General features: G+C 48.3%; 1 protein-coding gene and 1 pseudogene across 1 annotated transcript; both read left to right on the top strand.

Moving 5' to 3' along the window:
- Window positions 1-4,160: 4,160 nt before the first annotated feature.
- LOC123185173 (cysteine-rich receptor-like protein kinase 6) lies at window positions 4,161-7,406 on the top strand (annotated as a pseudogene).
- Window positions 7,407-8,632: 1,226 nt separating this feature from the next.
- LOC123185172 (cysteine-rich receptor-like protein kinase 6) lies at window positions 8,633-19,586 on the top strand. The gene is made up of 6 exons (XM_044597152.1): window positions 8,633-9,308; window positions 16,793-16,813; window positions 18,621-18,740; window positions 18,843-19,024; window positions 19,251-19,464; window positions 19,558-19,586. The coding sequence occupies exons 1-6, from the start codon at window positions 8,633-8,635 to the stop codon at window positions 19,584-19,586; spliced, it is 1,242 nt and encodes a 413-aa protein (XP_044453087.1).
- Window positions 19,587-25,097: the final 5,511 nt, after the last annotated feature.

Raw genomic sequence — 25,097 nt, 5'->3', positions numbered from 1 at the left:
CTTTCTCGGAACTAATTCAAGAAAATGGTCAACCCACTTTTTCAGGGGCAAATGAGCATGAGCTTAACTTGTCGAATCTTTATCTAACTATGCTCTTTCACATATACCAACCAAGACCAAGAGAATGGATAGTGCTCATCATATGAATCAATCGCAAAAAATCATCTCAAATGGACGTGTGGTTTATAAACTAGGTTTAAATAAAGTTTTAATCCAAATTTAAATAAAAATAAATTTTAAAAATCCAAACTTGTGCCAATTTGGTTCTACTGGATACTTGGGATCAGCATGAACTCAATGCAAAAAGACTTTCTAAATTTGGAGCTCTAGATTCAATTTTGATTTTGTCCAAAAACTTTGCCATGGCAGCGCTTTGAAATCAGTGGAAACTCTGCATGGCAGCATTTTTGGGCTTTGACAGAAATGGACACGTGGCGGAACATGATTGGTTGGTACCAGTTGCCCCATGAAATATAACATGGTGTTGGATTTTATGATCATAAGACGACTTAGATTAGGCCATACCGATTTGGTTAATTAAAACGCGATCGATGAATCTGAGGGGATGAACGGCTCACAGGAGCCCATGTCACCCTAGGGTTTTGGCGGGTCAATATCTGTCATTGGAGACGAGGACGACATCGGGGACGCTATGGCGGTGCTCGGGGTCAATGCTACAGGGAGTCCTTGGATGCACACGTTATACATTTCGACTCGACACAACAAGAGGGTGACCATGGTGGCACCAAGGATGGACAGAGTCATTGGGAATCACTCCCCGGAGATGCAGACACAACGACGAGCTTAAGGTTTCGACGACGATTAAGCTTTAGTGCTCCTCAGTGTTGCACAAGTGGTCAGTGAGGTGCATTGCAGCGCGACGAAGTGAATGGACAAGACAACGGGTCGGGCATGTTCTTCCCTCGCCAGAAATGTCGATTGTTGGTGGTGGTGCTCGTGCATGGTCAAAGTTGTGCTTAGGGGTCGCCTTGGGTGTGTGCAAGGTGTCAGGAAGATGCGCTGGAGCGCGAAATAGAAGTGGGAATTATCATACTTGAAGCAGTGGCATCAAAAGACCCGTGGATTTGTCACTCTTTGACATGTTAGGTTCTCACAACGACATCGATGTCCTTCAGCGACCTCTGTTATTCTCAAGAGACTTTGCGATGGGATACTACAACGTGCAACTACACTGTTAACAGGCACAACTACATCATGGGTACTACCTTGCCGATGATATCTATCATTAGTGGTTGGCTTTTGTGAAGACTATCCATGAGCCCCAAGGCAAGAAGAATTTCTGTTTGCACAAATGCAAGAAGCTATTATGAAGGATGTGAAGAGGGTATTTGACGAGCTTGGTGTACTCTTGCACAGGAGGGCAGTGTAGCTTCCCGTACTTCTGTTTTGAGAAGCTCGGAGTAAATGTCCGCCTCCCGGAAGAAGATGCAATGCATGTTGTTAAATTCTTAGAAATGCATCAACAACTTCGAGATCAACATGCACGTGTGCAACTACTCAATGATCATATGAAGCATATGTTGATTCACATTGAAAACCATTAAATTGATGATTTCTTATTAGGTGTGTTTACACTATGCACTCCGGATAATATTAACTATTTTTTAAAACCTAAACCATTTATTTTTGAATTGCAATGTGTTATTTTGGTTGTCCTTTGTTATTTGTACGGTTCAATAATCCATCATGCATGTATTTGCATAAGAATGAGGGTTTGCATGGGGAGCACAGTTGCCTGGAAATGAGGGTCAGTACGTTCCTATATGCGGACACATTCACAAACATGATTCAAATTAGATAAATGTGATTGAAGATGCTCTTACAAAATACAATCAATGAAACACGAATGACTCACAATGAGAATATCATGTGCTCCCACACTCCCCATGTTCCCTTGATACAGGAGCTCATGGGCCGTTGGATCCTTGCCCAAACTTGCAAAAAAACAAACAAACTGAAGAGTCCCATAATTCCGTGCGGATCTAGAGACTCCAACACCAACTGTTGGATCCAGAATCCAGCGGTTCACGAGCACCTGTATCATCCAAGTATGAGATCCAATGGTCCAGGAGCTCTAGTATCATTGAGCATGAGACGGTACCTGATATTCTCGCACGACTCGTGTAGCGATCAACGTGTAAACTGCAGTGCCGTGTTGGAAGTCTAGCTGCAGTCAATACACTCGGCAAAGGAGGAAAGATCAAACCAGTTGTCCGTGCATGTTATTTCGCGGTTGTGCCGTTAGTCGCCAATCGATTTGCAGACACGTCGTAATCACCTATGCAGTTCCACTTCAGTTTCGGTTCTTACCTTGCCCCTGGTGTGCTGTGTTAATTTTCCTTTTCTTTTGCCATGATGCTCTGTTACGTTTTGAATAGATATACACCAAACTGAAGGTCATTTTTCAGCGACGCGGATTTTTGGGACATGGTGGCGCGCGTGGATGAAATCTGGGCGGTCCATCTATGCTATAAGATTAGCAATTAATATAGTAATTGAATGAATACCCAAACAATACGCGAGGTTAATTCAGCAAATACGCGTACATGGGTTGGTGGCTAGCCACCTTAAATGAAACTAGACACAAGCGAATATGCATCCAAAATACAGTATTGACCGTTCTGCCATGTTAATGTGGTGCAGGCCATTTAAAACACTGGTCTGCAACGTTTAAATGTGGTTTTCTCAAACCTGTATGCCTTGAATGGCATTTAACAAATCTGGAGCTGCCGGTTTTGTTTTAGTTTGTGTTGCCCAACTTCATTTTTCGTGTGTATTATTGAGGGTACTGTTGTATCAGTTCATCACAGCACTGCCACTGTTCATCTTAAATCTTAATGCTGCAGTATTACCTAGTGGATGATGGGATATCCCCATAAGAATGAATGTAAAATAGCATGTTACGTTAATAACAAATTTCATGGGAAGGTAACAGTAATACTCCTACACTGTGCAACCTTCTTCAACCTGCCAGTTGGGAGAAAACAAAATGATAAGGTGACCATTGTATCAAACTCAAGTGACAGCTGAAGGGTAGCCGTTCGTTAATGTTCCTACTATAGGAATACCGTTGCTATGCTCAAAATATGTGCTTAGGCGAGGTTTTGTTATTGATTTTCTAGGCTCGTTGGGAACCTAGTACAGGAGCTTGCATTGTCCCTTGCAAAAAAAAAGGAGCTTGAAATGTCCACCAGCTGATTCTGAACAAGTTGCATATCCAGAGTTGATGAGAGCACCGAATGACACATGGTGGATTAGATCATTAGAAGGTGTGTTGAAGGAGCTCACGAACTAATCCATTCATGCCATCGGATGAACAGAATGGGAGCTACCTGGTCCGAATGAATACGTGTTGAAGGAGCTAATGAACTAGACTAGAACCTGGAAGAGCACATGATAGAGCACAAAGCAGGGAAGGCCAGAAGTTGAACACAAATAGAGTCGACGAGGAGGACGAATGCGAGGGGATGAGCACTTGCTGGTGAGAGGATGAGTAAAAAAAGTTTGGTGCATGTTACCGTTGGTAGCAGCTGTCTACGGGTAGAGCTGATGAACCAATGTGGGATAAACAGGGGGGAGAAACTGCAAAAATTAGGGAGGATAATTAAGGGAGGAGCTGCGGGATGAAGAGGGGCAACAGATAATATGTGCAGGGTGCCGTCAGACATCTGCTAAAATAAATAAGAGATTAACTCCTCTTGTCATCCCGGTGGGGCAGGGTCAGTAATTGACGCTGGGAATACATGAATCAGAATGTTTTTGTATATTTTGCGGTGGAGAGGCTGCTCATCACGTGTGCCTTCATCGTGTCCCTTCCAACATAATCAAAAGGCCCATGATTCATCGGAGCATTGTATCACTTGAGTTGCGGTATCATCAGATATGTTGCCCGCATGTGGGCTGCCAGATCGTTGAATTATTGCCGTTGGGCTGCTAGGTGTGGGATTAATGCAGGGGCGCTGCCTCGCGGGCCATGCACTGCATGTGTCAGATGCAAATACACACACGCTAGACCGAATGCTATACTACGAGGCGAATTCCTTATACGGTCAGAGGGTTATAAAGCTGCACGCATCGCGCGCGGTGTGGATTTCGGACGCGCGCGTGGTGGCATGTCCACTCGCGATTTTTCCATTTTTCAGTCCCTGTATCCCGGCCGTGCGATGTTTGTAGCCCTCGTAGTTCTGCTGCTCTCCTCGCCGGTGCCATCGGCCGGGGACCAGCTGTTCTGCGCCGACGCCAACGACAAGTACAGCCCAAACAGCACCTACCAGGCCAGCCTTAGATCCCTCGCCGATGAACTTACCGCGAGAGCCATGAACTCGCACTCGGCCACGGGCACGGCCGGCGGGGGCTCCGACAAGGTCTACGGCGCCGTGCTCTGCCGAGGGGACTCCACCGGCGCTGACTGCAGCGGGCGCCTCCGGGAGGCCTTCGGCAAGACAATCAACGCTGACAGCACCGGGGCCGCCGCATGCGCGCTCCACAAGGACGTGGCGCTCTAATCCGAGCTCTACCAGCTTCGCTTCTCCGACGAGGACTTCCTCTCCGCCTTCAGCAACGCGCCGGAGTGGGTCGACGGCACCAACCTGAACCTCGTGCCGGCCGCCGACGCTAGGCAGTTCGACGAGCTGGTCGCCAAGCTAACGAGATCCCTGGCCGAGGCCGCAGCAGCGCAGCCGGACAGGTACGCAACGGCCGACGCGCCGTGGTCGTCGCGGGAGAGCGAGCGGACCGTGTACGGGCTGGCGCAGTGCACGCAGGACATGCCGCCGGAGCGCTGCCGCGCTTGCCTCGACGGAGTCGGCGCTGAGATACGGCGGCGGATCGGTAGCAGCAAGATGGGCGGGGCGATTCATGGTGCGCGGTGCACACTCCGGTACGAGACCGGCAACCAATTCTTTACGGAGACCGCCACAGGCAAGTCGTTGTACAATTTAGAGCACAAGAAAGAAACTGAGATTTTTTTAAAATAAATTCCATTTTTGTCTTGAGCATTAAATTTTCCCGCCCTTTTTTTTTATCATCAGACTCAAGAGTTGGACTATCAACAATAATATAAGATCATAAGACTGAAAACTGTGCCTTTGGGTAGCTTATAAAAATGAAAAGTAAGACATCATACAGTTTTGCTATTTTGCTAGATATGTCTATAATGGGACCAACAGAACACGGGGAATAGTACAAAGGTTCAGTTTGCTTAATCAAATCGGGTACATATACTGGAAGGAGCAACCATGAAAAATACATGAATTTACCTATCTGAGTCACCTTCTGACATACTTCCCTTCTAAAAGTATGAAAGAGCTGGAGCCTTGAGAGGCTATTAGTAGTATCGTTCATTCGCTACATGTCACTTATTCTCTTGCAATATTCAGGGCAACGGAAGGGCCATGCACTCCTGATTATTGCCACAGTGTACTCGCTCTCGGTCGTCTGTACACGTTTGCTTTTCTGTGTCCTATACATCACAAGACGAAGAAAAAGAGGTAAGCAGTTCAATAAATTCCATGCGCTATCTGCAAAAAAAAAATAAAAAAAAAATCCATGCGCTAATGATGATAGTGGCAACTAACTCACTACCAAGTGATCTAATTTCATGTAATAACTGATAACTGATGGAGGGGTGTACATTTAGGGAAGATAAATTCCACGGAGCAGCCCAAGGACATAGATGAAATCCTGAGGCTTTGGAAGATGGAAGATACCGGCTCTGAGTTCTCCCTGTATGATTTCTCGCAAATTGCAGATGCTACAGACAACTTCTCACCCCGCAAAATATTAGGACAGGGTGCCTTTGGGCCCGTTTACAAAGTATTTTTCCGTTGTATTCATATTTCCTCAATAAAAACATAATTAACACGAACCATTCTAAGTTATGGAGGATCGTTCATGATTTTTGCAGGGAATTTTTCCTGACGGACAAGAAGTAGCAATTAAAAAACTTGCTGCACGGTCAAGACAAGGTCTAGTGGAATTCAAAAATGAGATCCAACTGGTAGCAAAACTTCAGCACAGACACCTTGTTAGGCTGCTGGGTTGTTGCATCCATGATGAAGAGAAGATACTGATCTATGAATACATGTCAAACAAAAGCTTGGACTACTTCATTTTCGGTAGGTTTTTGGAGTAATTTACTAATGTCCAATTGTATGCCCCTCTGTAGTACTAAACACTTGGCCGTGTGTCATACTTGCAGATCCAAACAGGAGGACATCATTAAACTGGATGATACGACTTAAAATAGTAGAAGGAATAGCCCAAGGGCTTCTATACCTTCACGAGCATTCACGGCTGCGTATCATCCATAGGGATCTGAAAGCAAGCAATATTTTGTTAGACTCCGAGTTAAATCCTAAGATTTCTGATTTTGGCATGGCAAGGATATTTCCCTCAGATGCCACTCAAACAAAAACAAGCAGGCTTGTTGGAACATAGTAAGTACATCACACGAGTAAATTACCAATTAATATTTCTACCCAAGCATTTTCCTTCTGACTATTGCATGTCATCTTTCCTAGTGGTTACATGGCTCCTGAGTACGCATTTGAGGGCCTCCTTTCGATCAAGTCAGATGTTTTCAGTTTTGGGGTATTGCTTCTTGAGATTATAAGTGGAAAGAGGAGTGCAGGATTTCAGCATTATGGAGAAAGAGAATTTCACAATCTTCTTCAATATGTAAGCAAGTTAATATCTGTAAAATTGGTGCATTCTCGATTTTTCATTTCCATGAATTGCAGGGGTCTTTTCATTCTTTCCCGTTTTATTAGCTATAATTTTGTGTGCAAATTTTAATACAGATATATAAGGTTACCCTTACCGTCAAATTTATGTAAGGACCGTATTTTCAGGCATGGCAGATGTCGGAAGAAGAAACATGGCATGAATTCATTGATCAATCAATTGGTGATGAATATGAACCAGGAGACATGATGAAATATCTCAGGTTGGCACTAATGTGTGTCCAAGTAAAAGCAGTAGACCGTCCCACTATGTCTGATATTGTTGCAATGCTTAGCAGTGACGACATCACCATACCAGAGCCAAGGCAACCAGCTTACTCCTATACCAGAGTAGATGTGTCAGTAAATATCAATTTATCATGCACCAGAAATGATATAACCCTCACCACTACTGATGGTAGATAAATGGTCATTTATTTCATTTGCAAAGTGTGTGACTACTGGTTTTGGATGTTCTTCTTGTGTTGACAAATTAATTAGACAGGGCACTGTTTGTATTCCATTAGTGACTCAGAATTTCACCCATTTATCCTATTCCTGCATATGTAACAAGATTTTCCATCATAAGCAATATTTACAAGGGACTATGAGAATATTTACATATCTGTTTCAAAACTACATAGCACTGGAACTAGCACAAGACCTGCGAGCTGCTGGGCAGATCAACAAAACCACCAACTATCTACCGTCAGGCCGTCCTTTGAGACATATCTACTGTAGCTTGTAAAATTGATTATAGAGAAGGTATTCTACACTCCCGTTACTCCCAACTCTAGAAATCTCATTCTAGAAGTCATGAAATATTTCAACAAAAATTGGCAATATAGACAAATTTATGTATAAATCATATAACAAAAAAAAATCAGATCGATGGATTCGAAACACACGTCTAGAAACAAAAATGACAAATATTGCTGTGAATAGTACTAATCAAATTTGGGCTGTGAATTCGGCTCACTAACAATAAGAATGCCGGATTCTTCTTTTTTGTTTCTTGAGCTACAGAAACTTTGGAACTTTGTGACATAGTAGATACATACAGTATAAGTATTGAGATTTTGTTCATAAGTTTTGGCAATTTTTTTATAGGCCAAAATTTTCGGGAGCACTGGGAGTATTCCACACCGGGATTACTCCATACATTCTCGTCCGTTATATGCATGTTAGACATGAAAATGAATTAATGATAAAGTGAAAGTGCAATCTAGACCATATGCCGACCTTGTTTTAGACATGAAGGTACTGTAAAATTGACTTTACTAAGATGTGAAACTAGGACATGCTACAACAGTGACTCAAGGCTCGATCTTATTAGAGGTGGTATAGTCCACCGGGGATGGCAACATATGTCCCAACCCAAATAGATAGTGTCTGTGTTAAATATTCAAATAATTAACATGTATGATAGCAGGATTAGAAGGAAAAAAGACCGCAATTTCAGATAATGGGATTGAAAAGTATGACAGCACCTGTGTGTGTAAATAAAGTCCAATGCTTACACTTGGACCAAATTGGAAGTCAAACCCCGTCCAGTAGGCATGTTTCTCTGCCCTACTTTGCAGGATATGGTGACTGTCACCATCAATCATCCTGTCAATTTGAAGAGAAAAGGTCAAACTTAGACCAGTCTGGTCCCAAAGGTCATTTTTGCAAGAACCTTCAACATGTTTACCTCCTGTACACAAAGAGAAGATGTTATTTGCCACTCATTCATTACAGCTTCATGAGTACTTCTGCAAAGCAGATAGATCAAAGACCATTTTCTGAAATAAACAAGGAGGATGCCACTATTATCTCTCTTAGTTCTCTTCCTCTCCTTCTCGGCTTCGTCAGAAGGTCAGACACTCTGCAGCGACAATAATGGCGGCATGTACATGCCAAACAGCACCTACAAATCCAACCTTGTATCCCTCGCTGAACTACTGTTTGCCAAAGCCACAGAGGAGCACTCAGCTACTGGCACGGCTGGCATACGACCAGACAAGGTCTATGGTGCAGTGCTTTGTCGGGGTGATTCTGACGGCTCCGACTGTCGGAAGCGCCTAACCAGGGCCCTTGATGAAGCAATCAACAGCAAAGCTGGCAACTCTTACTCCCTCCAGAGTAACAACGTGACCTACTACGACGACCAATACCAGGCACAGATAAGCTTCTCTGACCAGGACTTCCTTTCCAACTTCAGCAACATGCCCGGGTGCACCGTGAATACTAACCTGAACTCCGTGACGGCCACTGGAGTAGCCAAGCGTTATGAAGACCTTGTCAACAAGCTGATACATGCGCTTGCTGATGCTGTGGTGAGCCGAGCAGAAAAATATGCAGTCAGGAAAGTGAGGTCTGAGGAGACAGGACAGACGGTGTATGGGCTGGCGCAGTGCATACGGGATATGCCATATGAGAGTTGTGCGCCATGCCTGGATCGCATAATCTCTGACATGCAGAGTAAGATCATTGCTGGCCAGATAGGGGCAGCATTTCTTGGGGTGTGGTGCACATTGCGTTATGAGACGGACACACAGTTCTTTACTGATACCAAGATGCTGTCACTCGGGTCCTGTTTGTTTTTTTTTTAGAGAAAAGGCGAGAGCCCGACTTTATAGATAAAGCCACCAGGCAGAGTATATAACCAACAACAGCACCCAACAAAGTAACGCGCGCAGAAGATAAAGAATCATTACAAGGCCAGCGGCCTTACATGGCACGCAGGCCAGCCTAAACCAGACACCAAAAGAGCATTCAGGAAGCCGTCCTCAAAGAAAGCCGAAGAAGCCCAGACGCCGTAGATTTCATCTTGGATAGCATGGCGTCGAAGGCGTGGAGGTCCCCTTCTTTAGTCAATAATCTCCACTGCTGCAAGAAACCATTGGCTTTAAATAAGCAATTGATAGGATTAGCCGGAAAAATATGTTCAATCGAGAACTTATTCCTAGTAGTCCACAACGACCAGCCAATCGCAGCCCATCCAACTAAGAAGACTCTTTTAGAATGGCCAGAAAGAAGATTGACATAATGCCTCAGGTCTTCAAAGGAGGAAGGGGACCAATTTACATGTAACCAGAGTCTGATGCAACTCCACATAAGTTTAGCTAAGGAGCAGTGAAAGAAAATATGCTCGGTGTTCTCCAGTGCCCCACAAAGCACACACCTGTCGGACCCCGGCCCGTTTCTTTTCTTAATCTGATCGGCCGCCGGAAGCTTACTCCGGATAGCTTGCCAGAGAAATATCTTGATCTTAGGAGGAATTCGAGCCGACCAGACATGCTTAAACTTGACCGGGCGCCCCCTAGGGATAAGCTTGGAGTAAGCAGATTTAACCGAAAAACGCCCCGAAGAGGAGAAGAGCCACACCACGGCATCATCTTCCTCCGAGAGCAGGGGGAAGCAAGCAGTAAGGCGCTGCCAATCTTCCAACTCTTCAGGAGAAAGAGAACGACGAAAATCCAGAACCCAACCCCTAGCCGAGAGCTCAAAGATAGAAACCTCAGTATCATCGCAATAAGAAAATAGAACCGGAAAAGCAACAGCCAGCGTGGAGTCCCCGACCCAGCAATCAAGCCAAAACCGCGTAGACTTACCGTTCCTAACTACAAATTTTACAAGGGACCGAAAGATCGGCCGGACTTTAACCAGTTGATGCCAAAATTGCGACCCACCCGCAGCCGGCGCGAACATAGGACTCGAGGAGGGGAAATATTTAGCTTTTAGGATAGAGAGCCAGGGTGGCAGTTCCTCAAGAGTCATGATCTTCCACCACCATTTGATCATAAGACAAGTATTCATCACTCGCGTATTAATAATGCCCAGACCCCCTTTGGCCTTGGGGCGACATATAATGTCCCATCTGACCATCCTGTACTTACGTTTATTGTCCGCTGCGTTCCAATAGAAAGCACCCCTATGCTTGTCAAAACCATTATGAACCCCACTAGAGAGAAGATAGAATCCCATTAAGAACATAGGTAGCGAAGAAAGACAGGAGTTAGTAAGGGCGACCTTGCCCGCTTGCATATTATATCGCCCTCGCCAAGGGAGAACTCTGTTGCCAACTTTGGTAACCACCGGAGCGAAGTCTTTAGCCAAAAGTTTAAGCGGGGAAATGGGGAGGCCTAGATATTTGAGAGGGTAGGATCCCAAAGAGCAGTTCAGAAGATGGGCCACCTGCTGCGCCTCTTCGTCCGAGACCCCAGTCACTACAACCCCACTCTTAGAGAAATTGATTTTAAGACCTGAGAGCGCTTCGAAACAAAGCAGAAGGAATTTCAGATTGGTGAGGCTATTATCATTAAGTTCCATCAGAATTATAGTATCATCCGCATATTGGAGATGAGAGATGCCATTAGGGATGAGATGAGAGCTCACCGGAGTGATATGACCAGCCAAGGCAGCTCGAGAGAGAATGCGAGATAGAGCATCAGCCACAAAGTTGAAGAGTATAGGGGACGCTGGATCCCCTTGCCTGAGGCCCCTGCCATTAGCAAAAAACTGTCTAATTTGGCCATTGACAGCCACAGCCGTGTGCCCCCCAGAAACCAATTGCATCAAGCGCTGCATAACAGGCCCCTCAAAGCCCTTAGCCAAAAGAACTTGCCGAAGGAAATTCCAGCTAACCGAGTCGTAGGCCTTTTCAAAGTCAAGTTTAAGAACCACAGCCTTGGTCCCTCGCACCCGTAAGTCATGAACAATCTCATGTAAACAAAGTACCCCGTCCAAAATGAACCTCCCTTTGATGGAAGCAGACTGGAAAGGGCTAATGGTCCGATGTGCAATGGGAGATAGCCTAGTGGCCATGCCCTTTGCAGGCATCTTTGCGAAGTTGTTGATTAAAGCAATCGGCCTAAATTGAGAAATCATATCCGCACCCTTGACCTTAGGGATGAGGGAGAGAACCGCATAGTTAAGTCTAGAAATGTCAACCGATCCCAGCCAATACCCTTGAATGACAGCAGAAATTAGACCTTTTAGTTGGGGCCAGAATTGTCGAAAGAACGGAATGGAGAAACCATCAGGGCCTGAAGCCGCATTAGAATTAGCCGTCCGAATAGTATCAAAAATTTCCTCCTCAGAAGGGGGAATCAACAGAAGCTCATTATCAGCGTGAGAAATCCTATCAAGGGGAGCCCAGAAGCCCGGGGCTAGCACGAATCCGAGGTCTGGTTTACCCGAAAGCAGGTTAGAGAAGAACCGAACTACATGACGAAGAATGACCGGCGGTTCAGAGACCCTAACACCATCAATAATGAGGCTGTTAATCAAACATCTACGCCGTCTGCCATTCGCAATGGCGAAAAAGTAAACCGTGGGAGAATCACCCTTAAGAGTCCAATTAATCGTACCCCTTTGCTTCCAATACACTTCCTCTTGGCGATGAATAGCCATAAGCTCCTTCTCAAGGCCATAGAGAACTTGCCACTCAGTAGCCGAGAGCCCACCGTTGTCCGCACGGGAGTCGAGGGCACTAATTTGAGCACTCAACCTAGATTTGTCGCGCCTCGACTCAGCAAAGTGGTTCTTGGCCCATCCTCTAAGGAACTTGCGTAGGGAGTAAGAAACATAATGCCAGTCATCCATAGGGCCAAATGAACGATGGAGGGAGGTAAGAAAGCCCAAGATCTTCTGAGCCAGCATATCAGGGAACCCTTCCACTAAAAGCCAGGACGCGTCAAATTGAAATCTTTGGCAGCATTGGGGCAGAGACCATCGTCAAGGATGAGAGGAGCGTGATCGGACCCGACGATGGGGAGGGCCCGAAGTGAGCAGCGAGGAAAAAGGCCATCCCAAGCAGGGCAGATAAAAACTCTATCAAGAACCGAGCGAATAGGACAAGTCTGTCGGTTGGTCCAAGTGTAGCGGGCCCCAACCCTCGGGATCTCACGGATAGCCGTGTCCCTGATGAAAGCATTAAAAGCCTCGGCCCGCACCCAGGAGAAATTGACAGAACTCTTATCAGAAGGATACCGAAGCAGATTAAAATCACCCCCAATCAGGAGTGGCAGTTGGCAGGCATCAATTTTAGTAAAAATCTCATCCAAGAAAATTTGTGACAAGGAATGATCAGCCGGACCATATACTACCATAAGTTCAAGGAGGGTGTTATTGGAACGTAGGGAAACTACCATACTAGCCCAGTATATACCATGGTCGAAAGCCACAAAATCAAAGGTGACATTATTGGTGCCCAGAAGAAAGCCGCCGGACTGACCAACAGAGGCCGCGAAATTCCACCTAAATCTATCAATCCCAGCAATCGCCGATAGTTCAGAAGGAGAAAAGAAGGGTTTAAGAGTCTCAACAAGCCCGATAAAATCAATTCTTTCAGCGCGCATTAAGTCCTTCAGTTGGTCTCTGCGCCCCCTAGCGCAGAACCCTCTAATGTTCCAAAACAGGGCCTTCATCTTAGGGAAAGGTTTTTAATTCTCAAGCTCGACCTGCACGGAGCCTTGCAGGTTTTAGCACGTTTCCCGGCCCCGCGCTTCTGCACCGGAGACAGCTGCCCCCTAGCAACCTCGCCCGGTTCCCCTCCGACCACAACCAGAGGGGCATCCATCCCAGTCCCAGCCTCCTTGGCCTTGGCGATATCATCCTGAGCACGTTCATTAGCATGAATCAACTGCAACAGAGAGGAGGGAGAACCCACGCTAGCGTCTAGACATATCCCAACATCAGCTAATATCGAAAGGAGATGTTCATCGGAATGGGAGGGTAAAACAAGCCTAACAGGAGACTGAGCCAAAGGGGGGGAAGGAGATGAGGGTGAATCCAAACCTGAGGGGGGAAGATCACGCGCCACCGCACGCCGAGCCGCCCGATCCACCACGTGCTCGCCACTGTTGGAGGCGCGGCCACTCTTGCGAGCAGTCGAGGCAGGAGAGCGCACAGGGACCGGAGGGGCCCGACCAGGGGAAGCCGCCGCCGAAGAAGGGCCCGAAGCCGCCCCCAGGTCCGCCTCCAAACGGCGGCAGAGCCCAGCTGCCGACTGCCTGGAGTCCCCCGAGGCCCGGCTCTTCGCGGAAAACTTCTTCACCGAGGACTTCTTCCTTTTCTTGGCCGCCGAAGGTCCCACTGGAGGTAGATCTTCAATGTCGGACAGCGAGGGGGAGGTGGGGCGCACGGGCATGTTGGAGCACGCCCCCGACAAGGGGGTGCCCTTCGAAGCAGCCGCGGCCGTAGGACCAGCCACCGTACCAGGCACCGAGCCCTGAACCCCACCACCCGCCGGAGCCGAGCACAATCCTTCATCAGCTCCTGCTCAGCAGGAGAAAGCCCATCCCACGCAGACTGGGTGAATCGGGGATCCGTGCCATTCAGCGAGTCCTCATGACCCCCCCCCCACCCTCCCGACTCTTGTCATCGTCACCCGAGGCCGGGGGAGGAGGGGGGGGGAGGAGGAGCGACCGCACCAGGAGCACCTTCCACCCGAACTCGAAGACGAAAGCCACCAGCCGCCGGGAAGACATCAACGGAACCACGGATGCAGATCGGATCAACACACCACACACGAAGGCGAGCAGGACCCAGAACCGACAGCGAAGCAAGATCGACCTCAATAGGTTTCCTGATAAGCACCCCAAAAGCCATCAAGAAGGACGCGGTGCGCAAGCTGGGAGGCACATCATCAACGAGCACCCAGACATCAGACAGAGGAGATATGGTCTTGGATCCGTTGGAAGCCGCTTTGACCGATACAACAAGTTGATTCACAGGGAGAGTGAAACTGGTACAGGAAGACATCATGCGAAGACTCTCTTTAGAGGGGAAAGTGGCCGCAAACTCGAAATCAGAAAGCTGCCGGATCTGTCAGTCCCAACCCCCTTCATTCCACATATGAAGTTCATCCAAGAGGGCTTGTGAAGAGATACGCTTGTCTTGGACAGTAATGACACCCACGTTGGACAGGGAGGGAATGGGAGCAGCTGCGGGGACTTCCCTGTCCATGGCAAAAAAAGAGCAACCCGGGAGGCCAATCCCAAAATGGACGAAGGAGGGGGGCTTGATCCTACTCTGACAGTCCACCGTTAGGTGTCCATCCTCCCTACAGATGAGACAGAAAGGAGGGTTCTCGCACCGAGACTGGAAATGGCCAGGGCGATGACACGCGAAGCAGGTGAGGATGGGATTAGAAACCTGGGAGTGAGAGGAGTTACGGTTCGCACCACGAGAAGGCGCCGAAGGGAGGATGCCATCTCCAGAAGAACCACCGACGGCACCCGCGCCAGCACCACGTCCCGCCGCAGGGCCAACCGGACGCCGGGCCGGGGCCCCAGAGCCACCACGAGGAACGAAGCGGGACGGCCCGCCGCCGCCCGCCGCCGGCGCCCGCGGCGGCCCACCCATGGGAGCAAGCGAGGAAGGAGACGAGGAGGGGCCCGAAGATCCCGCCCGGCTCCCCCGCGCCGCCTGTTCCCAAGGGTCGACCACATGCACCGGAGCTGCGGACGCCAAGGACGGAGAAGCCACCAGCCCAGAACCAGACGCACGCGGCGAAGCGACACCCGCCTCCGACCGCGAAGCCTGGAGCTTGGCGCGGAGCGACGCCTCAAACTCCAGATCCGCAGCAGCGTCGCCAGAGCCGTCCCGCCCCGCTTGAGGCCGGAGACAGCGTCGCTGGAGGACCCACGGGAGCGGTCCATCGGCACCACCGACGAGAAGGGGAGGAGGAGGGGAGGGGGAGGCTTGGATCTGACAAAGCGGCGGATAGGGAAACGGCGCCGTCGCAGATCAGCAGCGGAGGTAGGAAACCCTAGAAAAGGGGGAACCGACCCCTTCCGGACCCATAAATAGCCGGAGCCAGCCAGGCCGGGCTCTGTCGAAAGGGCCGAAGGGGGAGGCGGACTCAACTGGGCTAGCCTAGGCCCATCAGACTCAGACACAAGGGGGGGGAATCAGCCGTGGAATCCAGCGAAGGGGCCGACACAGGCCCACACGACCCGTCACCGACCAGAGGGACCCGGCCCACGGACCGGGGCACCAACGCAAGACCCGATCCCAGATCTAGGGTTTGCGCCGGCGCCGCCGACGACGTGGAAGGGAGGCACCTGGACGGCGACGAACCGGAGGGCACCGCCACCGAGGAGGATGAGACGGGTGAGGCCATGGCGTCCACCCCCGGGCTCACCAAAGAAGGATCCGCCGCCCAGGGAGCGGCGCGCCGGCGCCCACGGCCAACACGACGCCATCCATCCGGGCCCGCATCAAGCGCACACAGCCGGCCCCGACCCCCTGGAGCAAACTTGCGCCGATGGCCCGCCACCAATAACAGAGGCAACCCAACCACCGATGCCGAGCGAGGAGGAGGGGGAGTCTCAGGATCAGAATCGGAGCCAGAGTCGTCGGAATCAAGGGCCCAGAACTTGTTGGCCCGTGGCGCTGCGAGGGCCACCGGGTAGGGAGGGGGGAACGCAGGTGGGAGGGGTTCGGGCCCCACCGTAGGCGGATAGCCCGAAGAGGAGCACGAGGGGAGAAGGGAGCAGGGGAGCGAATCTGACTTGGACGCCGGGGACGAGGGGGAACCGCAAGCCGACGGCGTCCCGCGGGGAGGGAGCGAGGGAGGGGAGGAGAGAGCCATCTCGTCCGGGGAGGGAGCGAGGGAGGGGGCTCTCGGGTCCTGTTTGGTTCATAAGTCCTAGGACTTTTTCTAGTCCCAACTAAAAATTCTCTAGTCCTTAAAAAGTCCCTTCCTGTTTGTTTTCAGAGACTAAAAAGTCCCTAGTCCCTTCCTAGAGGTTATTAAATGACCATGTTGCCCCTATTATATAGCAAAATAACAATCAAACAACACCATGGGATGGCGGGCAATTGAATGCATGAAGGGGCATTGTTGGAAAAGTCTCAAAAAGTCCCAGAAAAGACTCTCCTTGAGAGTCTTCTTCATTTAGTCCCAAATGCCTAGTTTAGTCCCTAAAAAGTCCCTCCCGTTTGGTAAAAAAGTCTCTAAGAGGGACTTTTTCTAGTCCCCCCCCCGTTTGGTAAAAAAGTCTCTAAGAGGGACTTTTTCTAGTCCCTACACAAAAAAGTCCCCGGAAACAAACACCCCCTCAATGCGCTCCCAAGAAGTCCCTAGCGACCACGCCATCCCTCCTTCCACCCCTACAACCTGAGACCCTGACCCCGACCCTCCCGTTGCCGACCGCGACGACCGCCCCGATGGCCACCACGGCCAGCGCCCCGCTCTTGCCGATGCCGATCACCTCCGCCGCGCCCGTCCTCGTCGTCTTCACCCCGGAGGAGATGACAGCTGCCATCCGGTATCTCACCCAGGCGGTCACAGGCATCTACACGTTCCTCGTGAGATCCTATGGGCCGCAGCCGCCTGTGCCCTTCGCCACCGCCCCACCGCCACAGTAGCCGAGGATGGCAGCCGCCATCCTCGGTGACCCCCGTCGCCGCCGCCATGCAGCAGCTGCCGTGGCAGTCGCCACCAGCGACGAACCCTGGCGCCCCACCATGCAACAGGGGCAACAGCTGCAGCCGCCGCCACCGGAGACCGCGGCCCTGGGCATCCCAATGACGGGCCCGGGGGTGCCCATCCACCAGGTCCGGTTTCCCCCGTCGTCGTCTCCGTTATCGGCTTGGCTCACTGGGTCCCTTGAGCCGGTCTACACAACGGCCTCGGTCGGGCCGCACGTGCTGCCCCCGCCGGCGACGCACCCAGCCATGCAGTTTGGCGGGTCCTCGGGCTCCGCCGAGCCCTTCACCAGCGTCGACGGGCCCCTGTTCCAGGGCGGCACCCTGATGCCCGCCTACTCGGCCCCGTCATCCTCGCTGCTCCGTGCTGACGAGGCGCACCCGCCCGTCGTCCACGTCCAGACGCCGCCAAGATTCTTCAAGCTGGAGTTCACGACCTACGACGGCACCGTCGACCCCCTAAATTGGCTCAACCAATGCGACCAATTTTTCAGGGAACAACGCACGCTCGTGTACGACCGCACCTGGATCGCCTCGTATCATCTCCGAGGAGCCACGCAGACGTGGTACTATGCCCTCGAACAAGACGAGGGCGGCATGCCACCATGGGAGAGCTTCCGCGATTTGTGCCTCTTGCGCTTCGGTCCTCGTATTATCTCCGAGGAGCCGCGCGGACGTGGTACTATGCCCTCGAACAAGACGAGGGCGGCATGCCACCATGGGAGAGCTTCCGCGATTTGTGCCTCTTGCGCTTCGGTCCGCCTATACGCGGGAGCCATCTGGCAGAGCTTGGGCATCTTTCGTTCCTCACCTCGGTGCAAGACTTCGCACCTCCAAACCGCTGAGCTCTTCGTCGGCGGCCTACCGGACCACATCCGTGTGGATGTGGAGATGCGCGGGCCACAGGACCTCCAGACGGCCATGTACTACGCCCTTGCGTTCGAGCATCGCGCGGTGGCCATCCAGCAGGCGCCACCGCCCCGGGCCGCCACCCTGGCCGGAAGTTCCCGCGCAGGGTCGGCCTGCCCAGGCTTCCGCGGCGCCCCTCGCCGCAGCTGCAGGATGCCCGTTCCGCCGGCTCACCCTACCTACCGGGCCACGTCTGCCCACGACTCTTCTACCTGGAGGCTGAGGAACCTGCCGCTGCCGGGCTCGGTGACCAGCCCCTCTCTCCCCCTCCCCCTCCCCCTCCCTCCCTCCCTCCCTCCCTCCCTCTCGCGCGCGCGCACGCAACGACGGCGCCCAGCGCCGGCGACCACGCCTTCCTACAAGCCATCCCTCCTTCCACCCCTACAACCCCACCCCACGCCCTGGTAGGGATCCGGTTCCTACCATCCTTCAGTTATGATGAATGGCACTAGTCATAGCAAAGACATAACGTATCAACAATGCAGTACATAACTTGTCATTGGTTTATCAAAATAGATTTTCATTGGAATTTATGTGAATGTACAGGTAAAACACACTTTTTTCGATGGAACAATGCAGTCTTGGTTGGCGTTGGAGGTTTCCTGCTAGTAATATCAATTTCTTGCTTGGTTTTTCATATATGGGTCAAAACACAACGACCAAGAGGTATGTATTCTCATCAATTCACCACTGCATAAGATAATATTTGCCACTTTATTTTTCTAAGTACGTATATTAATAGCATAACATTTCATTATTATGTTTCAGAACAAACAATATTTAAACTAGGACGGCTGTATTTGTCAATACAAATTGCAATAAATCTTTGGAGGATGGGAGGAGCCAACACAGAATTTTCAGTTTATGATTTCTCCAAGATAAAAGAAGCTACAAATAACTTCTCGATTGGTAACAAACTGGGACAAGGTGGCTTTGGTCCTGTATATAAGGTGATTGTGTTGTGTACTGGCATACTAAATGCTATCTTACTCAAAATCCAAAGTGAACTTGCTTGACTGCTTTTCTTTGAATTCCATATTTCATAGTGAGTTGCATTACTTATAGTCACCCATGAAAAGATATGTGTTCTGCAACTATGCATAATTTAACTTTTCCCCAAAACATGATACACTGTGTACACTTATTAACTTGTTTTCCTTTTTTTCTCAATCTCAGGGCCGATTAAGAAATGGACACAAAATAGCAGTCATGAGACTGCAAACATCTTCTTTGCAAGGTTTACTGGAATTCCAAAACGAAATTCAACTCATAGCAAAGGTTCAACACAAAAATCTCGTGAAACTGCTGGGATGTTGCACTCAAGGAGATCGAGAAAAAATGCTAGTATATGAATATATGGAAAACAAAAGCCTAGACAACTTCATCTTTGGTAGCATTTCTAGTTTTGATGTGCCAGAAGCCTAGAGCACGGTATTATTTATAATTTGGTGACGTGTTTTGATTAATTATATATGTTCTGCAGATATCATTAAAGGAAGGCGATTAAACTAGTCAAAACGTTTGCGCATAATTGATGGGACAGCTCAAGGTCTTCTTTATCTTCACAACTACTCATGAATATGCATTGTTCTTAGGGATTTCAAAGCAAGTAACATTCTCTTGGATAGTGTCATGAATCCAAAAGTATCTGATTTCGGAGTGGCCAGAATATTCTGCTCAAATATGGCAGAATCAAATACCACCAGAATAGTGGGCACACAGTAAGAACATAAAAGCATGTTCACTTTTAGTAAATATCAAATATGTCTGCTTCTTTTGGAAGGAATGAAAATGCATTGAAGCATCCTATGAACTTAATCTTGAATTTCTACCTTTTGCATTAGTGGCATGCATTGATTTTACTTCCACCATATAGTGGCTATATACCTCCGGAGTATGCTTTTGAGGGGGTTTGCTCGACCAAGACAGATGTATTTAGCTTTGGCGTATTGATTCTGGAGATAATAAGTGGAAAGAAGACAGCCCAGTTCTATCAATACAATGGGAAACTATACAATCTCATTGCATACGTGAGTGAAGTTACCCTAGACCCCAATTTACACTTCTATGCATACCAATTTTCATTTTACAATATAGTGTGTATATTGTTTGTTTCAACGTTGATAAAATCACAATATTTTGACAACAGGCCTGGCAACTTTGGATAGATGAAAAGTGGAGTGAGATGACTTATTGTCCACCAGAGAACGAAAATCAAGAGATAGAGAGGTGCGTTCATGTGGCACTTTTATGTGTTCAAGAAAGTGCAGAGGATCGACCAGCTATGGAGCGTGTTGTCATGATGCTAAACACCAAGAACATGAGCTTACCTCCACCTAAGCAACCACCTTACTTCCATGTAAATCCAAGTGAGGAAGAAGTTTCATCATGCAACATTACTATAAGCATCACATTAGAGAGGTAGCACAACATAGTCATCAGCGCTGAGAAAGATGCTAGTTGCATTAATTAAGTTTATTTGCCTCCAAATGGAACTATTTGCATTAATAATTTACTATAGTGGTGCCGATGTGCTTGATGTTTATGCACATCTCTCTGTCCTATTTTCTCACCCAAACATATTATACTTTTTTTCAACATGCAAAATTTATCGCTTTCTTCTTCTTTATTTGCATTAATATGCATAAGTAGAGCTCATGCTTTTCCCCGTCAGAAAAAGGAAGAAGCATGTTGAAGATATATATCACCAGTTGCAAGATAACTGAACAAACGAAAACAGAAATGGTAACATTTTGTTATGTTGTTCAGTTAGAGCATCTCCAGTCGTTGGTGAAAGAGCAATCATGTCCTTATATTATGTTTTGATGTTGATGACAATGTACATGTAGGGGGTCTAACAATGGTTGTCAAGTAAATCTCAGGTGTTAGCCCCCGGTTCATCGAAGTGTGTGGATCAAGAGCATACAGAGTGATTTTACTCAAGGATGAAGCATAAAAGTTGAATACATATTTTGTTTTCTTGAGTATAGGATCCCGCACTATTAAGAGGGGATCGATTGGGATAGTTAAAAAAGCTTGCTCTTGCTACAAAACATCCTTGCCATATTTGCTCATGATAAAATCTTCATGGTTCTGTTTCTGGGCTGCCAGATGTCCGGGCTTAAGGCCGGATGTCCGGGCCTCACGCCAGATATCCGGGCCTAGCCATTCCAGTATGTAGTTTTGTGTTGTGCTGCTGCCGGATGTCCGGCCCTCTACACCGGATGTCCGGGCTCCCAGTGCTCCCCGGATGTCCGGGCTTCTCGGCCGGATATCCGGGCATAGCTGTCCAGAGGACGTGTTTATGCTGGGCTGCGCGCCGGATGTCCGGCCACCTACCGGATGTCCGGGCCTTCTTGTTATGCCGGATGTCCGGGCTTGGGCCCCGGATGTCCGGCCCCTCTGTTCTCTTCTTCTGTTTTTGTTCTGTTCTCGCAGCTTACCATGCCGGATATCCGGCCCCTAGCCCGGATGTCCGGCCTGCTCACTCACTTACACTGCAACGGCCATATTCAAGCTCACACTATATATAGCCCCTCTTCTCCATGGGAGAGGGTTGACCATTCACCCTTGAACAAACCCTAGAACACATCTCACTCTCTCTCTTACACCTCCACACCAAATCTTAGATCCCCAAGGGATTTGAGAGCATTCGAGAGAAGTTGTCCAATCAAGTGATAGATCCACCCCTACTCCATCTTTGCACCAAAGGAATTTGTGATTTGAGAAAGTCTTGAGCTTTTTCCCCATCGATCTTGTTACTCTTGGAGGTTGGAGACTCCTAGGCGGTAGGAGTCTTTCGGAGAGGAATCAATCTTTGTGATTACCCCCGAAAAGTTTGTGAGGGTTTGGAGACCACCCCAAGGTCTACCACTAGTGGTTGAGAAACGCCTTTGTGGTGTTGTCTCAAAGGGAGAATAGGGTGAGCCTTCGTGGCGTTGGTGTGCCTTCGTGGTAACATCCACCTCTCTAATGGTGACGTAGCTTCCCTCCAAGGAAGTGAACATCGGCATACATCCTCGTCTCCCGGAGTTGCGGTTATCCCTAACCCTAACTCTCTACTTGTGGTTACTTCTCTCTTAGCACTTACTTCATCACTTTGTATTTGCCTAGTTACTACTTGTGTTACCTGCTTAGTACTTAGTACTTCACTTGCAATTGTTAGGCTCACTTTCACATTCCGCATTATTGCCTAAAAATTGTTAAGTAACAATTAAAATTTGTAGTTGTACCTATTCACCCCCCCCCTCTAGGTCCATCTCGATCCTTTCAATTGGTATTAGAGCCTCGTGCTGTATTCTTGTGGCTTAACCGCCCTAGAGCGAGATGAACCCCGATGGGACTCCCCTTGTTGTAGATCCGAAGGATAAAGGCGGGGCTTCTTTTGAAGTCAAGACCTTTACTTCTAAGGATCTAGAACGGGCCCTTGCTAAGCAAAAGGAGGAGCATGATGCTTCTGTCGAGGCCTTGGTCCATATGAGGATAGCCACATTGTCCACGGTGCTTGCACAACTTTCGGGTGGTGCGGCCTCGAGGCCAACTGTGCCTACTCCGTCACTTGGTCAACAACCTCCTAGCAATGAACACTCTAGTGTTCCTTGGCTTTATTCAAGACCCCAAGTTGAGAAACCAAAATATAACTCTCAAGGCAAACCTCCTTTACTTGATGCCACTTCCGATTTTGCTTTGTGGAGAGTTGCTATGCAGGATCATCTTCAATATGGAAATGATGAGATGCTAGAGATCTTGGAGTATGGTTACCATGTGGTTGATCCAAAGAATCCTACACCAAGAGAAATTTATGACAAGAATCTCAATGACACTGCAATCATGTGTATAAGGAGAGGTATGGTTGAAAAGCAAAGGAGACCTTTCATACACATCACAAGTGCCAAGGAATTATGGGAAAGTATTATAAGATCCAAGACCGGTACCTCCACCCTCCGGAGTGCTCAATATGAAATTGCCAAGGGACAATTGCAAAACTTTTATATGGAGAAAGGTGAAACTCCAAATCAACTCCTTGAGCGTCTCATGACTCTCACCACTGATATTGAGTCGTGTGAGTGTGACAAGACACAAGATGGATTTAACATGACTAAGCGATTCCTTGTGGACAAGTTGCTCCATGCTCTTGCTCCATATCACCATCAGATGGTATGGGACATCAGACAACACCATGCCTTCAAGGAAATGACTACAGATGACATCATATCCACTTTCCAACTATTTGAAGAGTCAAAGGCAAATGCTACAAAACATCTTGCCATGCATGGTACTCCATCGTCGAAGATCAATCTTGCATTGAAGGCCAAGCATGTATGTGAAGATGAGCAAAGTGAAGAAGAAGATGATGATGAAGAAGAAGATGGTGATGAGGTTGAATCCGATGAGGGCCCTTCATATGAAGACATGGCTCTCTTTGTCAAGAAGTTTAGCGCGGGAAAATTCAAGGGTAGGTTTCAAAAGAAGAAAGTAAGAAAATGCTACAACTGTGAAGAAACCAACCACTTCTCCAACGAGTGCCCTTATGAGAAGAGAGAAGATAAACCAAGGTTTCCCAAGACCTTTCCCAAGAAGAAGCTGCCAAATCCTTTGAACTCCAAGATCAAGAAGAGAGATGGGAAAGCAATGGTTGCTCAAGAAGAATCCGATCCAGATGATGTTAGTGGTGTTGCCGGAGTTGCTCAAGATTCTCAAAACACATTGAGGCTAGTCAACAAGAGTGGTGAAGTTGTCACCTACAACTACATGAAAGATTACAAGGGCAATGCTCACAAGTGCCTCATGGCGAAGGCCATGGTAGAAGATGGAGAGGACCAACACTCTCCTGACAAGGTCAAGGTAACCCCACGATCAAACCCTCCTCTTTTCACTCCTCCTACTTCTAGTGATGAGTATCTTGATGCGGAGGATAGTTATGAGGATGATGATATAAATGATCCTGCTAAATTAAATAAGTTCATGTGCTCCCTTAAAGGAAAGAAGCTCACTATGTTTCGTATGCTTATGGAGATGGTGAGTAAGCACACCATTTCCATTAAGGAACTCGAAACCCTCGTCACCGAGGAAAAGAAAAAATATGAAATCCTTGAGCGGAAAGTCCAATATGAGGAAGCACGCAATGATGAACTATGCTTAAAAATTGGTGCAAACATTGATGTTCATACTAGGGATCTTGCCTCCTTGAAAAAGGCTATCAACTCTTGCGAAGAGTTGATGAATGATAAAAGTAAGCTTGTAAAGTCTAATGCTTCTCTCTCTAAGGATTGTGAGCTCCTATCCGTGTCCCTCAAGACCAAGGAAGAAGAGCTCACCCTCCTTACAAAGAGTTTTGAGACACTCAAGCTTACTTATCTTGAAACTCTAGCCAAGGCTTACTCTTCTCCTATTATCAATGTTGATGCTTGTACTACTAACTCTAGTAGTGATCTAGCGTCTATTCTTGAGGAGAATCGCTTTCTCAAAGCTCAAATTGAGAAAGGACTCATGACATGTGCTCAAGGGCAAAAGAACCTTAATGAGGTGTTGAGCCAACACAATGAGGTGTTTGCCAAAGAGGGACTCGAGTTTGACCCAAGCACAAGCAAGAAGAAGACGTCCTCTCAAAAGTGCACCACTCCTTTAAAAGAAATTTTTGTACGTGAAGGGCACAAGGAGAAAGGTAAGGTTGTTAGTGGGAAGGCCACAAGGGGCATGCCTACTCTCAACAAGCCAAAAGCATTCATGCCTCCATCCTATGTACTTCGTAAGACTAAGAATGGAGAAGTGTTTGCTAAGTTTGTTGGTCCTCGAAATGCATTTCGGTTTTATGCTATTTGGGCCCCTAAGACCCTTGTGACTAACCTGAGAGGTCCAATTGCAAAATGGGTGCCTCTAACCAAGCCATAATTGTGTGTAGGTCGCTTTCTCCGGTGGAGTAAAATGGGTGATTGATAGTGGATGTACCAATCATATGACCGGAGATAGCAAGTTGCTCTACGATTTCATGAAAGCTATTCAACCATTTATGAGCATTATGTT

The sequence above is a fragment of the Triticum aestivum genome, chromosome 2A (genome assembly GCF_018294505.1).
Source record: "Triticum aestivum cultivar Chinese Spring chromosome 2A, IWGSC CS RefSeq v2.1, whole genome shotgun sequence".
Taxonomy (NCBI): domain Eukaryota; kingdom Viridiplantae; phylum Streptophyta; class Magnoliopsida; order Poales; family Poaceae; genus Triticum; species Triticum aestivum.
The sequence above is the reverse complement of the archived record's forward strand: the minus strand, read 5'-3'. Positions and strand labels throughout refer to the sequence as shown.